Consider the following 14,454-nt stretch of genomic DNA (forward strand, 5'->3'; position numbering starts at 1 on the left):
GAGCAGCCAGGAAAAAAAGGCCATTTTTAAGTGGCGGTAGAATACACGAAACATGGACCGTGTGTGGCCGTCATGCATTCACAGGGTAGCTCTGCCATCACCACCAGCTACTTCCAGACCGTGCTCCCTCGGTGGGCTCCGATCCCACCTTCCCAGTCTGTTCAGGGCTGATTGAAACAGTAAGTGGATGTGAGGTGGCCTGATGAGTGAAAGAATTAGGGGATCATCTGAGCTTAGGAAAGCGTACCCCAATTCCATCTTCATCTTTACAAGTAACAATGGCCTTTAGGCTGGGCACTGTGGCTCATGCCTGTGCACTTTGGGAGGCCGAGGCGGGTGGATCACAAGGTCAGGTGATCAAGACCATCCTGGCCAACATGGTGAAACCTCATCTCTACTAATAATACAAAACACTAGCCAGGCGTGGTGGCACATGACTATAATCCCAGTTACTCAGGAGGCTGAGGCAGGAGAATTGCTTGAACCCGGAAGGCGGAGGTTGCAGTGAGCCGAGATCACACCACTGCACTCCAGCCTGGGCGACAGAGCAAGACTCCATCTCAAAACAACAACAAGAACAACAAAAATACCAAGTAACAATGGCTTCCTCTCACGGAACACATGGTATGTGTCTGGCGTGTCCTGAGTGTGGAGTCCTAGTAAGGGAAAAGGAGCCGGGCTGGTGGGACCAAGGGAAAGCAGAAAGAAAAAGCTGAGAAGCTCCACAAGTCTGCCTGTCCTCGTGGTCCAGGACACAGCCCTCCGGCACAGATAACTCACGATCTTCCTGCGCCCAGCTACCACCAGACCCTCAGCAGACAGAAAAACGCGAGCGAGCTCACTGCAACCGTGGTGTTATCGGCACCGCACAAAGCCCTCGTCAGCACACAGCACGGACACCACCCTATAAAGTCCCCAGCAAGCCTTTGTGTCTTTGCAGCCAGCTCCTCTTTTGCTGTTGCTTTCTGGGAGTGTATTTTCCTATGTCTCTAATAAGCCTGCACTTCTTTATCTATAACTGTCTTGGTAAGTAATTCTTACCACCCCCTGTACCAGCCCAGATAGTCACTGATCACCTGCGACCTGAGTGAGTACATGAGCTGCAGACGTGAGCCTGTGTGTGGAATATAATTATTCCCATTTTCCAGATAAGGAGACTGAGGAGCAAATGATTAAGAAAGTAGCTCAAGAGGCCGGGCACGGTGGTTCACGCCTGTAATCCCAGCACTTTGGGAGGCCGAGGTGAGTGGATCACGAGGTCAAGAGATCGAGACCATCCTGGTCAACACGGTGAAACCCTGTCTCTACTAAAAATACAAAAAAATTAGCTGGGCGTGGTGGCACGCGCCTGTGGTCCCAGCTACTCGGGAGGCTGAGGTGGAAGAATTGTTTGAACCCAGGAGGTGGAGGTTGCAGTGAGATGAGATTGCGCCACTGCACTCCAGCCTGGTAAGAGAGCAAGACTCCACCTAAAAAAAAAAAAAAAAAAAAAAAAAAAAAAAAAAAAAAAAAAAAAAGAAAGAAGAAAAGAGGAAAAGAAGGAAAAAGAGGAGAGAGAGGAAAAGCATTATAAAAAAAAAAAGAAAGTAGCCCAAGATCACTTGGCCAGCCAGCGTGTGACGGGGCAAAGTGCTGTGCCATGTAACTAATGCCACTAGACTAAGCGCACATTTCATCTCAATGAAACGTAGGTGGGGAAAGGAAGATAATACGTATTATGTAATTTTTACATAGTCAATCTCATTTGATCTTAATGATCTATGAGGGAGAGGCTACGGTCTCCATGCTACAGAAGGGAAGTTCTGGGAGGTGAGACCCCACCCCACCCCCAGCTCTGGTAGAGTGAGACTTTGAACCCAGGGCCACCTCCTCCAGTCCAAGGCTTTTTCCGTTGCAGTGGAAAACATTTTCTCCAAATAAGGAATTCATTCATTCACTCATTCGAGGGAGTCTCCCTCTGTCACCAGGTTTAAGTGCAGTGCCATGATCTTAGCTCACTACAATCTCCGCCTCCCAGGTTCAAGTGATTTTCCTGCCTCAGCCTCCTGAGTAGCTGGGAATACAGGCACCCACCACCACGCCAGGCTAATTTTTTGTATTTTTAGTAGAGACAGGGTTTCACTGTGTTAGCCAGGCTGGTCTTGATCTCCTGACCTCGTGATTTGCCCGCCTTGGCCTCCCAAAGTGCTGGTATTACAGGCATGAGCCACCGCACTCGGCCGGAATTCTTCATCGATGGTCTGTTCACCATGTAGCATGATATGCTAAATATTTTATAACTTTCAAAGCTAAGAGAAAATTACATCGATGCCACCGGGCTTTTCTGCGGGTTCTGTGTGGATAGATAAGTAAGGTCATTAAGAGCCGAGGCCTGGTAGGATCTTCTCACCAGCAGAGGGGAAGCAATCCCAGCTGTAATTTCTGCCAGCACTTAGCAGTTCTGACCATCTCTCACCACGTGGCTTCTGATCAGTTTTGTAGTTAGGTTTACTGACAGAAATGCCCGGATACGCAGAGAGCTTCCCTCCCCGCTCCTGAGCTATAGATTCAAAGTCTCCAGGGCAGCTACCGGTCAGAAAAGACTAAAACTCCCTGAGATACTTGATCCTGGTCTGCAGGGTCAGGCAGGCCCACACCAGATCAAAGCAGCTACAGTGAGTTGTCTCCCCCCCTGGGTGATGCAGGGTTGGAAATGGGGGCAGGGGTAAGATCCCAGAGAGAGATGTGATGAGATGCAGCCACTGAATCATATTTTTGATTCCTGGGCGATGACTGCTTCCTAGGAAGGGAGCTGGAGAAGGCAGGCCGTGTTCCTGTCGCCGACACTGTCGCCGTGTGTGCAGGAACCCTGCTCAGCGGGAGGGAACCGCGTCTCAGGCAGGGCTGGGGAGGTGATGCTGTCAGTGAACCTGCATCTCTCCTGGAATTGCTTTCCAGCTAAAAAATGTCATTTTAATTTTGAACTGAAGTTAAATTTTGGATAGAAGATTACATTTTTGAAAAACGTTTTATACTTGCATGGGAATTTCTAGCATCATTTCATGCACTAACTTTCTGGCTTTATATTAATACTTACCCAATTCATTTTTCATAAAAATTTTCCATTTTCATTTATGTACTTTTTTTTTTTTTTTCTGTCGCCAGGCTGCAGTGCAGTGGCATGATCTTGGCGCACTGCAACCTCTGCCTCCCGGGTTCAAGTGATTCTCCTGCCTCAGCCACCTGAGTAGCTGGGACTACAGGTGTGCACCACCACACTCAGCTAATTTTTGTATTTTTTGTAGAGATAGGGTTTCACCACATTGGCCAGAATGGTCTTGATCTCTTGACCTCGCAATCCACCCGCCTCAGCTTCCCAAAGTGCTGGGATTACGGGGGTGAGCCACCGCGCCCGACCACATTTTTAAAAAACTAAAATAAGTGATCTCAGATCTTCTCTGGGATACGGTAGGGGAAAAGGTAAAGAAGCAAATCAGCCCATAAGGAGAAAAGGCAGAACATGAGGTCAGAGGATTGCTTTATCTCTTCTGAGCACGGGGATTCTCAACTAACGACACTGTCCTGTTCTTCCAGTGTCTCCCAGGTGGATAGAGCGGGGGCACATTTTGCCTTGCAAGTGTCTGTATTCAAAAGGTTTAAATGTCAGTCCCCCCAATGTCCCTTTTCTGCCTCCCCCGCAGTGCATACAGAGGCCACCACTGCCTACTTACCCTGCCTGGAACCACGAGATTGTCAATGCCAATCAAATCTTTCTTGAGTTCGTGCAGCTTCTGGAAATTCTCCATCTTGATCATCGTACCGTGGAGCTGTGCCACCATCTCCGTGATCTCTGCCAAAGCGGCTGTGAAGGAAAGACATACGATCTGTGGTGGGAAAGGCAGGCAGGGGTCTTCCCCCAGCAGCTGTGAGCTCCGCGCTGCAGGGAAATCACCCCAGTCCCTGCAGAGTATTCGAAGCTGTCTTTTGAGCGCAAATAGTGCTATTTCTCTATAATAAGAATGGATAGTTTACTTTCTGTATTTATTTGCTTCGCTTTAGCATCTTGCAAATGTACGTGGCCCCTGCATGGCTATGTGGCATACAGCTGTCCTTCAATTAGATGGATTTGTTGGCTAAGAGGGGACAGACATGGGGGAAGAAAACTGCCTTGAATTTCATCCCAAGGTAGAGACATTTCTTTTCCCTCCTGTTACTTCGAAAGAACAAGGCACAGTGAGCACAATGAGGCCATAGAAGAATCTGGAGCAAAATCAGCATCTGTTTGAGAGCAGGTCTGATTGATACTGTGAAGTGTCGGTATCACTCTGGGTAACTCACATTCCACCACTCCCTAGTTCTGCCTTGTGTGGAAATTATACTGTTTGCCAAGATGGTTGCGAAGAATTGCTGTCGAATTTAACTTTTTCTTTTTTAAAAAAAAATTTTTTTTTTGAGGCAGAGTTTTGCTCTTGTTGCCCGGGCTAGAGTGCTGTGGTGTAATCTCAGCCCACTGCAACCTCTGCCTCCTGGGTTTAAGCGAGTCTCCTGCCTCAGCCTCTCAAGTATCTGGGAATACAGGCACATGCCACCACGCCCGGCTAATTTTACATTTTTAGTAGAGATGGGGTTTCACCATGTTGGTCAGGCTGGTCTTGAACTCCTGACCTCAGGCGATTCAACCGCCTTGGCCACCCAAAATGCTGGGATTACAGGCGTAAGCCACCGTGTCTGGCCTTCATTTTTCAACAGAGGTACATCTCCCCTCTACTGGTGGGCATCCAATATTTAAAAGGAACCAGTGCCCGATTAATATAAGCTTGGGTGGCACGCAAGTCTCCCACAGCTGGGCACTTGGGTAGTTTCGTCAAGAAAACCAAGAAATACTTGTTGAGTGAACTTCAGTCTTCAGAACACTAAATACGTCCTACCCCAGCATTCTGGTGTTGGAAAGGAAGCATTTAGTTTTCTTGTTTTTCCCCCTGAGGATGTGAGTTAAATTCTCCCAGGCTTGTCAGAGAATGCGTTCTGAGTCCTAGTGACAAATCCCAGGGCTTGCTCAATCTTCAGACATGACCACCCAGTTTGGTCTTGGCACCCAGTGCTAGGTAGCAGGAGCTGGGGGGGGGATGAGGGCTCCAAGAGGAAAATGATGAATGATGGCACCCTCGCCCTGGGTGTTTATGGGCAGGGGCATGTTGGCAGCAGCCCACGGTGTTCAGCGTCCCTCCAGCTCCAGAAATCTAGGCTCCCACAGTGCTGCCACCCCATGCTTTAAGCCAGCTAGCACTTTTTTCCTTAATCAAAGTCAAGGACAGCCTGTCTCCTCGGGTACTGTTTAGAAAAACAATGGAACTGGCTGAGTCCACCAAGAACAGCGCCTGCAAACCCACGCCCTGCTCTCCCCTCCACGGGGGGTGTATCTGAGGAGTCCTCTGAGCAGCAGGGGCCCTGGGTCCTTTCCTGCAGGCTTCGCCAATACACAGGCAATGCCAGTGTGACAGGGCAAGGCGGACAGGTCAGGTCAACATCAGCTGAGGCTTGAAGGATGAGAGCGAGCTGGCCAGGAGAGGCCAAGGAGGTGGTGGCCGGGACTCCAGGCAGAAGGAACAGAATGCACCAACGTGTGGCGGCAAGTGGCAGCGTGGTTTTGGTTTTGTTTTTCAGAGGCTGTGTCTAGCTCTGTCGTCTGGGCTGGGGTGCAATGGTGCAAGCATAGCTCACTGTGGCCTCCAACTCCTGGGCTCAAGCGATCCTCCCACCTCAGCCTCCCGAGTAGCTGGCACTATAGGTGCATGCTCGTAATTTTTAAATTTTTTGGTAGAGACAGGGTCTCACTCTGTTGCCCAGGCTGCTCTTGAACTCCCAGCCTCCCAAAGTGCTGGGATTACAGGTGTGAGCCACCGCCCCTGGCCAGCATGGTTTTTTTTAAAGACAGATGGTTGACGACAAACCATGTCAACGAGGCATTTGTGTTCCTCTTCTGGGAACTGTCACTGTCTTAATTACTTTGTTAAGTCTTTGACATATTGGGTTGCCTTTTAAAACAGCTAATTTGTAGGAGTCCTCCATATATTCTAGATATCAACAATGATTTTTCTAGAACAAGCCTGGTGTCACTATTTCCCTCCTTCACAGGCTTCCCGTTCAGCCTCTGCTGTCAGCTTATGGCCTTGCAGGTCCGTGGGGCACGGTGGCATGTGACCCCTGCTTTCTGTCGCAGCCTCCCTTTGCGGCTCTCCCTGTGCCCTGCACGCCTTTGGAAATGTTCCGGTCTCTAACTCCATTCCCACACCGTCCCTTCTCCCAGGACAACTCCTATTACACTTTAGCTCTGAACTTAGATGCCATTTCCCTTCAAGATCCCCCAATGCCCCAGGGCTGAGTCCGACACCCCCGGCCCCAACTGCACTGTCTGCTTCTCTCTCATGGCCCCAGTGCGGTGTTGCCACTGCCCAGACACCCACCTGCGGGCCTCCAGCAGGTCCTGTGAGGTCAGGGGCCGTGCTGCTCCTGCCTCACGTGCCCAGCACAGGTGCTCACCAAGCAGCTGGGGTGTGAGCCGGCCAGGCCAGGTCACAAAGACTTTCGATGTTAGCTTGAGGCAGTCAGCTGTCACCCAGGTTTTAAGCAAAAGTTGAAGAAGGAGATGGATTTTTAAAAAGATGATGCATTTGGCCAAAGAGTTGCGAGGTGTTTCTGACATTTCAGGCAAGAGATGAGGCTCTTGCCCTACTGGGTGGGCGGATCTGGGTCACCTGTGTGAGAGCCACCTATGCAAGGCCCACTCTGCATGCTTACAGGCAAGGCCAGGGATTGTGGACGCCCACAGACCACACGTGATATGAGACAACATGACCTCCTTCAGAAGAGCACGCACGGTCCCGGAGGAAAAGCGTATGGCTGGGGGAATGGGGCTCTGACCTCTGACTCAGTGACCCTGCAAGTCCCTTCCCCTCTCTGAGCCTCAGTTTGCCTATCTGTAAAATGGGATAATGCCATTGACCTGCAGGGGCTGTTAAAAGAGTAACAGAGTGGGCCAGGTGTGGTGGCTCACACCTGTAATCCCAGCACTTTGGAAGGCCGAGGCGGGTGGATCACAAGGTCAAGAGATTGAGACCATCCTGGCCAACATGGTGAAACCCCGTCTCTACTAAAAACACAAAAATTAGCTGGGCGTGGTGGCGGGAGCTGGTAGTACCAGCTACCTGGGAGGCTGAGGCAGGAGAATCCCTTGAACCCAGGAGGCAGAGGTTGCAATGAGCCAAGATTGGTGCCACTGCACTTTGGCCTGGTGACAGAGTGAGACTGCCTCCAAAAAAAAAAAAAAAAAAAAAAAAAAAAAGGAGTAACTGTGTGAATGTTGATACAGTATCAGGTACACAGTACCCAGCCTGGGGCTGAGCAAGTATAAGCGGGTAGGACTGTCTGTGAGAAGGAAGGCAGGACGGTCGTGACTGTGACTTCTAGGTTTAGGTTCCAAATCATTTCTCTCCCAGCTGTGACGCTGGGCAGGTTCCTTAACCTCTCTGGTCTCAGTAGTCCCCATGCCTGAGGCTTGTGAAGAGTTTATAATACAGGAGAGGTGCTTATTATGGTGACAGGCACATTACAAACGCCAGCAGCACTGAGCGCCAGGATTTGTTACAAGCTATGTTCTGTGGCCAAGGTAGAGTGATAGGTTTCAACCACGTGGGTAGAAGCAAGCTTCCTGGGTGGGGGCCAACTGTAAGGGGAGCTTCTCCAGGGATCTTTGCACAAAACCACCCAGGACCAAAGGGGAAAACACATGAAGCGGGAAAAGAAGAAGGGAGTTGCAACGATCATTGGCACCTTATTTACAAAACAATCAAGTTATTCACGAATACAAGCCAGTGCCTGCCCTGATGAAAACCCGGGACCTAGGCATCGGCTGACCTCTCCCCAGGAGCCCCTCCCTGGCTGCGCTCAGTCTGGGAGCACCGGCCTGAACCGTGGTGTGGGCAGCAGGTGGCGCAGGCTGCAGGCACTCACCTCGGCAGTCCCTGAAGTCGTGGTGGCTGGGCGGGTAGTGTTTGCACAGCCGCTCCAGGACCTGCTTGTAGTGCATGAGCCGGTGCAGCGGCCGCAGGAGGAAGGTATTGAGCGGTAGGTAGCACACTTTCTGCAGCTCGAAGTCTCTGCAGAAGTTCTCCAGCCGCCGGGAGCTCTTGATCCCGTTCTCCAGGGCCTCCAAGGCCTCGCCATGCTTCCACAGGTGAGCCGCCAGGTGCTGGGGGGGGGGTTGACAGAGGAGGAGGGGCCTGTTCAGCTGAGGGGAACACAACTGTGTTCCGCTCAGTTTCACTTGCGGAAATGAGGCGCACCTGCATTCTCTTTATTTCATCGATTTGTTTAATTTCCTTAAATTTCACTGTGTTTGTAGTTCGCTCTTTGTTATTTCACTTAAGTTCTCAGGATGAAATAAAAAAGGCCCATTAAGGTACTGAGCAGTTTAAAATACACATGGATCATAAAACATATGAGCTGTATGTATAACATCAGAGGCATAAATGTTCCTTTAAAATTGAGCCTGGAGAAACTGGGGAGAACTATGAACAGGAGCTCCTTAAGGGGGGGCTGTGGTTTTCTTCTAAATGTCATTAGATAACAAACAGACCAGGCCCTTCCTAAGCGATACATAGTTTTAAAACCGCAGTTCTGCCCCCATGGCCCCATTTGCTCATATGGTAACTAAGCAGTGCTGTGAGCCCTCCTCTGCTGGGTCTGGGAGATGGCTGAGAGTCAGACACCGCCCCGGCTCTGCTGGAGTCACGGTGGGGATGGGGACAGAGTGAGCACTTGGATGACGGAGCATTAAAGGAGGAATCCCAAGGCAAGGACAATTCCAGACAGATGGGGGAGAGCAGGTGACAGGGGACACCCCAGGACACAAAAGCAGAGGTTGTTTCTTCAAGTCTCACTTGATAATCACCTCCCAGAGTGGGCTTGCTCTCTGTGTGCTGGTGACTCCCAAATCTAGATTTTTATTTTTTGAGATGGGGTCTCATTCTGTTGACCAGGCTGGAGTGCAGGGGCACAACCTCGGCTCACTGCAGCCTTCATTCCTGGCCTCAAGAGATCCTCTTGCCTCAGCCTCTGGCAGCTGGGACTCCAGACGTGAGCCAGCATGCCCAGCTAATTTTAAAAAGTTTTTTTTTAATAGACAGGGTCTCACCATGTTACCCAGGCTGGAGGACTCAAACTCTTGGCCTCAAGTGATCCTCCCATCTTGGCCTCCAAAAATTCTGGGAGTACAGGCATGAGCTACCAAGCCTTGCCCGAAATTGAGAATATTTTTTTCCATTATGTATATTGGTATGTATTTGCATGTATGTCTGTCTATAGATAGAAAAGGCACAAAAATAATGAAAGGTTTTATAATTAACTTGCTTCTATATAAAAGCCCATGGTAGTATCCGGCACAGGTGAGTAGCCCAATGGAAAAACGCTGCCCAAATCCAGATTTCTCATCCAGACTGTGGCCCAATCTCAGTGGCATCTCCACCCCTCGGCCCGTAAACAGCTGGACATGCAGGCTGTCCAGACGCGCCCACTACCTCCTGCCCCACCTGGGGCCCCCGAGCATATTCTCTAACCTCAACCGGTACCACCGCCAGCCAGGTACTCAGGACATTAAAACTTGGGGTACACACCACATTCTTTCCTTCTCTGAACCCATCCCCAAGTCCAATCAATCTGCCCTCCAGAAAATGTGGGCCCTTCTCTGCCTTATTCCCCACAGGCACTGTTCTCATCCCGGCCTGGCATGGTCCACTGCTGCGTGGTCTCCAGCCCCCTCCACTTCACTGTGAGTTGAACCCTCCGAACGAACTTTCCGCAATGCCACTGAACACACAGCCCTTAGGATGGGATCACTTTGACCTCTGTGGCATTGACGCTTACTACTCACCCCAGGCCACCCACTGACCACCTTGCACCCGAATGTGCCATGCTCTCGCACCCAGGGCCTTTGCATACTGTGCCCCTTGCTGAGGACTCCCCATCCCTCAGGGTCATTCTGGGGCCTGCCCTGCTCCACACTCCTGCATCCTCACACACTCACTGCTGTGTCTGTCCACGTCAGCCCTTATCACACACTTCCCCGCCAGGCTGATTTCATGACTTTCTATTTTGAAATAGACATCTGTAGGAAGCAGCAAAGAAACATATAGGGAGGGGCTGTGCACCCCTCACCCAGCCACCCTCAATGGTGGCACACTGCAAAACTAGAGTACAATATCAACACCAGGAAATTGACATGGGTACAGCCCACAGGGCTTATTCAGACTGCACCAGTTATACACGCTCTCGCATGTGTGCATATATTGCGTGCATGTGTGTGCAACTCTGTGCAATGCTATCACATGTGGTCCTGTTTGATTTTGAGAGAGGGCATCACCATGTCGTTACATCCTTGGGGCCAGGCATACATAGTGGGTGTCCAAGGGTCTTCCTTGCACACACTAATGAGCGAATGAGGTCAAGGCAAGGGTCTTGGGAGGACACACGAGTTCACGGTGGCCGGAAGGCGGAGGAGAAGATGAAGGGTTGGAAGCGGGATTGGGAAAGATGGCCTAGGGCTATGGTGGAAGGCTTTCTTCATTAGCTTTAGAGCTGGGACTGCATTCTCTAAACCACAGAGAAGCCAGGGGGGCTCTGGCAGAGTCAGTTCTGTGTTGTGAACGGTGACTCCAGGCATCATGTAAGTAAAGGTTGGGAGGCTGGGTTGGTGGGAGGTGACTCACTGGGAAGCTGGCCCGGTCGTCTAGCAGGAAGGAAACAGAGCCAGGAGAAACACAGTGGTGGAAGTGTCAGAAGGAGGTACAGGTGCAGATGCTTGGAGAGATGCATGATACAGGAAGGAATCAAGGTCCCCACTTGCAAAGCAGGTGATAGGGCAGGATGAAGGCCCTTTCTTTGCATTGATTTCCAAGTGCTTTCATGTGTCTGGATGGATGTGTGCAGGTGGGCGTTCACAGCGCGGGCTGGGGATCCTGATTTGGGTGTCTCTGACTCTCAGGAGGTGGTTGAAGACCCTGCACTACACTCCCTTGGTTGTGTGACCTCACTCCTGTGTGCAGAGTCAGGAAACAGCCCATCAGGCTGACTGTTGACAGCAGGTGAGCGCGCAGGTCGGGGGCGGGAATGGAGCCAGAAAGACACCACAGGCTGGAGAGCACTCCAGGCATTTGAACAATAGTGCCGCCCTGGGCTTCTAACTTTTCTGGAAGCTTCTGCTGTGCCCCTTCCACGCTTTATAGAGAGTCTTTAAAACAATAAAAACAGCAATTAAAAAAACCCAACTAACTTCTCAAAAAGGCTGCCAGTGGCTCTCACAGCCTCTCCATCTATTTTTATTTTGCTTGCACAGAGCTCCATGCTATAAACGCTCATGGCGTCAGCACACTCCCGAGATACCAGCACAGCCGAGGAAGCTGGCTGAATCAGAAATGCCAGCTCCCCTGACTGAGGAGAAAGAATGCTAGGAGAGGAAATCACGTGTTATTTTTGGGTGGTCTTCCGCGCTGGGTTAGCGCATGGGAGGGCGGAATGTCGGCCTCTGCGGGAAAGCATGGTGGGGGTTGGCATACAAGCTGAAGAGGGCACGAAGGACACCTGCTGAACAGCACCATGTTGGGGACTGTCCCTGCGGGTGGAGATGAGCCTGGCAGGTCTCTGCTGGTGTCCCCAAAAGCCCACAGCAGAGTCTAAGCCTCCTTGAAGAGGGCGCTCCGCTGGGCAGTTGCGATCTTAGATTGAGGAACACAGGGAGAAAAGCTGAGAAACCAGAAGAGCCCAAGAAAAAGTACGGAGCACGTGAGAAGAGGGAAAAGACGGGAGAGAACAACAGAAGCAGCGTCACGTTACGTAAGAGAGGAAAAAGGACATTTTTGAAAAGCAAATGAAGCCGGTTTGCAGTGACTGCATCCTGTCTTACCCCAGCTTATGACATCTGGAAAGGCAAAACTGCGGGGATGGTAAAAGACCAATGATTGCCAGGGCTTTGGGGGGTGCATAAGGGGATGAACTGGTGGAGCCCAGGGGAGTTTTAGGGCCAGGAAACTGTTCTGTGGATCCCCGTCAGTATCTGTTTGTCAACAGCCATAGAATGTGCACCGAGGTAGCCTGAATGGTCAACCTTGTCAGTGTCGGTTCAGCAGTTTTCACAGGTGACCACATCAATGCAAAAGGCTCATCGGGGGGAACTGAGTGTTTGGGGCGGAGGACAGAACATGATAACTCTACTTTCTGCTCAATTTTTCTGTAAAGCATGCGTTGAAATAAAATATATTAACTTCAGAAACTCCCAGGGAAAGAGGACAAGATGTCGAGATCCTTCTATCTGAACGCTGTGCCGCAGCCTTAGCTGCTGCCATTCCAAATACTGTCGCTGCGGAACACCCTAGCTAGTTCTTGCTTTTCATTTTTGCACACGCTTCTGCAACCCTGATCCCTTCCATGGTCTCTCTCTGGTATTGCCAAATTGCAAAGGGTTGCTGTTTGAATGCAGAAAACAAACGGTAACTCAGGATCCAGTCAATGTTATCTTCGTCTTTGTTAAGAGAAAGAGATCGACAGAAAATCTCTCGAGTGGCATTTCATCCTATCCTTCCCGTGCCACCCCCGCTACCTCCCCTTGTCTCTCCCTCAGGAGATTCGTCTTTATATATTATTTATTTTTGAGACAGGCTCTTGCTCTGTCACCCAGGCTGGAGTGCAGTGGCGCGGACACAGCTCACTGCGGCCTTGACCTGCTGGGCCCAAGTGATCCTCTGGCCTCAGCCCCCCGAGTAGCTGGAACTACTGGCACTTACCATCACTCCTAGCTAATGATTTTTAATTTCTGTAGAGATAAAGTCTTGCTATGTTGTCCAGGCTGGCCTCAAACTTGTGGGCTCAAGCAATTCTCCCACCTCAGCCTTCCCAAATGTTAGGATCACAGGCATGAGCTACCACACCTGGCTGAGATATATCATTTTAGGGGGAAAAAATTAAACACTAACCCACTCAGCTAGGTTCACGGGAATTAAGCCGAACCCTAATAATAATTTGATTCTCTGAGTGTCTCCTGTATAGTAGGTGCTCAGTTAGCACTGGGCGGATGGATTAACTGAAATTGGGGCAGTATGTGCACCTGCCTTCTTTAGGGGGTTGCTATAACTAAGGTTATCACACAGGTTCTGGGCAGTTGAGATTCGGGAAGGTTGATTTAAAATGTAAGTACAGGTGTATTCAAAAGACACACTGTGAATTAGAACATTGTATGTTAAAGGAATTATTACTAGATTAAAATAAAAACAAAAAAGGTTCAGATGTGAGATGCGGCAGATTTTTTAAATGTGGTAGAGTACTGGTTTCATATTTATTGACTTCTTTGGATATACTTTCACTTTTACATCCTTCATTGTAGATAATGCTGGATGATTAAAAACATATTTGCAGCCAGGCACGGTGGCTCACGCCTGTAATCCCAGCACTTCAGGAGGCCGAGGCGGGTGGATTGCCTGAGGTCAGGAGTTTGAGATGAGCCTGGCCAACATGGAGAAACCCCATCTCTACCAAAAATACAAAAATTAGCCAGGCGTGGTGGTGCACACCTGTAGTCCCAGCTACTTGGGAGGCTGAGGCAGGAAAATCGCTTGAACCCGGGAGGTGGAGGTTGCAGTGAGCTAAGATCCTGCCACTGCACTCCAGCCTGGGCAATAAGAGCAAAACTCCATCTCAAACAAACAAACAAAAATCATAGTTGCCTCATACACTGATTTAAAGTCACAGAATTTACTGGAATACCTACATAGCTCTGAATCTAACACTTTCGTCATGGTTATTAGAAGAAACCAAAAGAAATGGCTACAAATGAACCGTTCAGTCAGACGATGTTATCTCTACAGCTTTTTTTTTTTTCTTTTTTTTAAGTTTTGAATCATCTGCTCACAGAAAACACCTGCTGTTTGGGGTACAATGCAAAGCATTTGAAACAAAAAGATACTAAAAATGCTTTCACTGAAGTGCTTGGATTTTCATTCATGCTTCGAAATGAAATTATTTAGAAAGGCTGGAAGAAGGGCTTGCCAAACAGCTGTCTTCCTGCTGTGCCACGGGTTAGACCAGAGGTGTCCAATCTTTTGGCTTCCCTCGGCCTCACTGAAAGAAGAATTGTCTTGGGTCACACATAAAATACACTAATACTAACAGCTGATGAGGTATATATATATATATCAGCCGGGTGCAGTGGCTAATGTGTGTAATCCCAACACTTTGGGAGGCTGAGGCAGGCAGATCACAAAGTCAAGAGATGGAGACCATCCTGGCTGACACGGTGAAACCCCGTCTCTACTAAAAATATAAAAATTAGCCAGGCATGATGGCAGGCAACTGTAATCCCAGATATTCAGGAGGCTGAGGCAAGAGAATTGCTTGAACCTGGAAGGCAGAGGTTGCAGTGAGCTAAGACTC

At 49.8% G+C, this 14,454-nt stretch overlaps 1 protein-coding gene across 6 annotated transcripts in view; it reads right to left on the reverse strand.

The window, feature by feature from the left end:
• FARP1 (FERM, ARH/RhoGEF and pleckstrin domain protein 1) overlaps window positions 1-14,454 on the reverse strand; it is a 330,763-nt gene that overhangs the window by 11,377 nt on the left and 304,932 nt on the right. For all 6 annotated transcript variants that reach the window (XR_005200535.1, XM_037739083.1, XM_037739086.1 and 3 more), the window contains exons 18-19: window positions 7,990-8,227; window positions 3,711-3,841 (exon numbers count right to left, since the gene is read on the reverse strand). Coding sequence is in view for 5 of the 6 variants with exons in the window: in XM_037739083.1 (XP_037595011.1) it covers window positions 3,711-3,841; window positions 7,990-8,227 (369 nt within the window). In the remaining variant the exon portion in view is untranslated. The remainder of the gene's footprint in view (window positions 1-3,710; window positions 3,842-7,989; window positions 8,228-14,454) is intronic.

Source organism: Cebus imitator, unplaced genomic scaffold (genome assembly GCF_001604975.1).
Source record: "Cebus imitator isolate Cc_AM_T3 unplaced genomic scaffold, Cebus_imitator-1.0 Scaffold62, whole genome shotgun sequence".
Lineage (NCBI taxonomy): Eukaryota > Metazoa > Chordata > Mammalia > Primates > Cebidae > Cebus > Cebus imitator.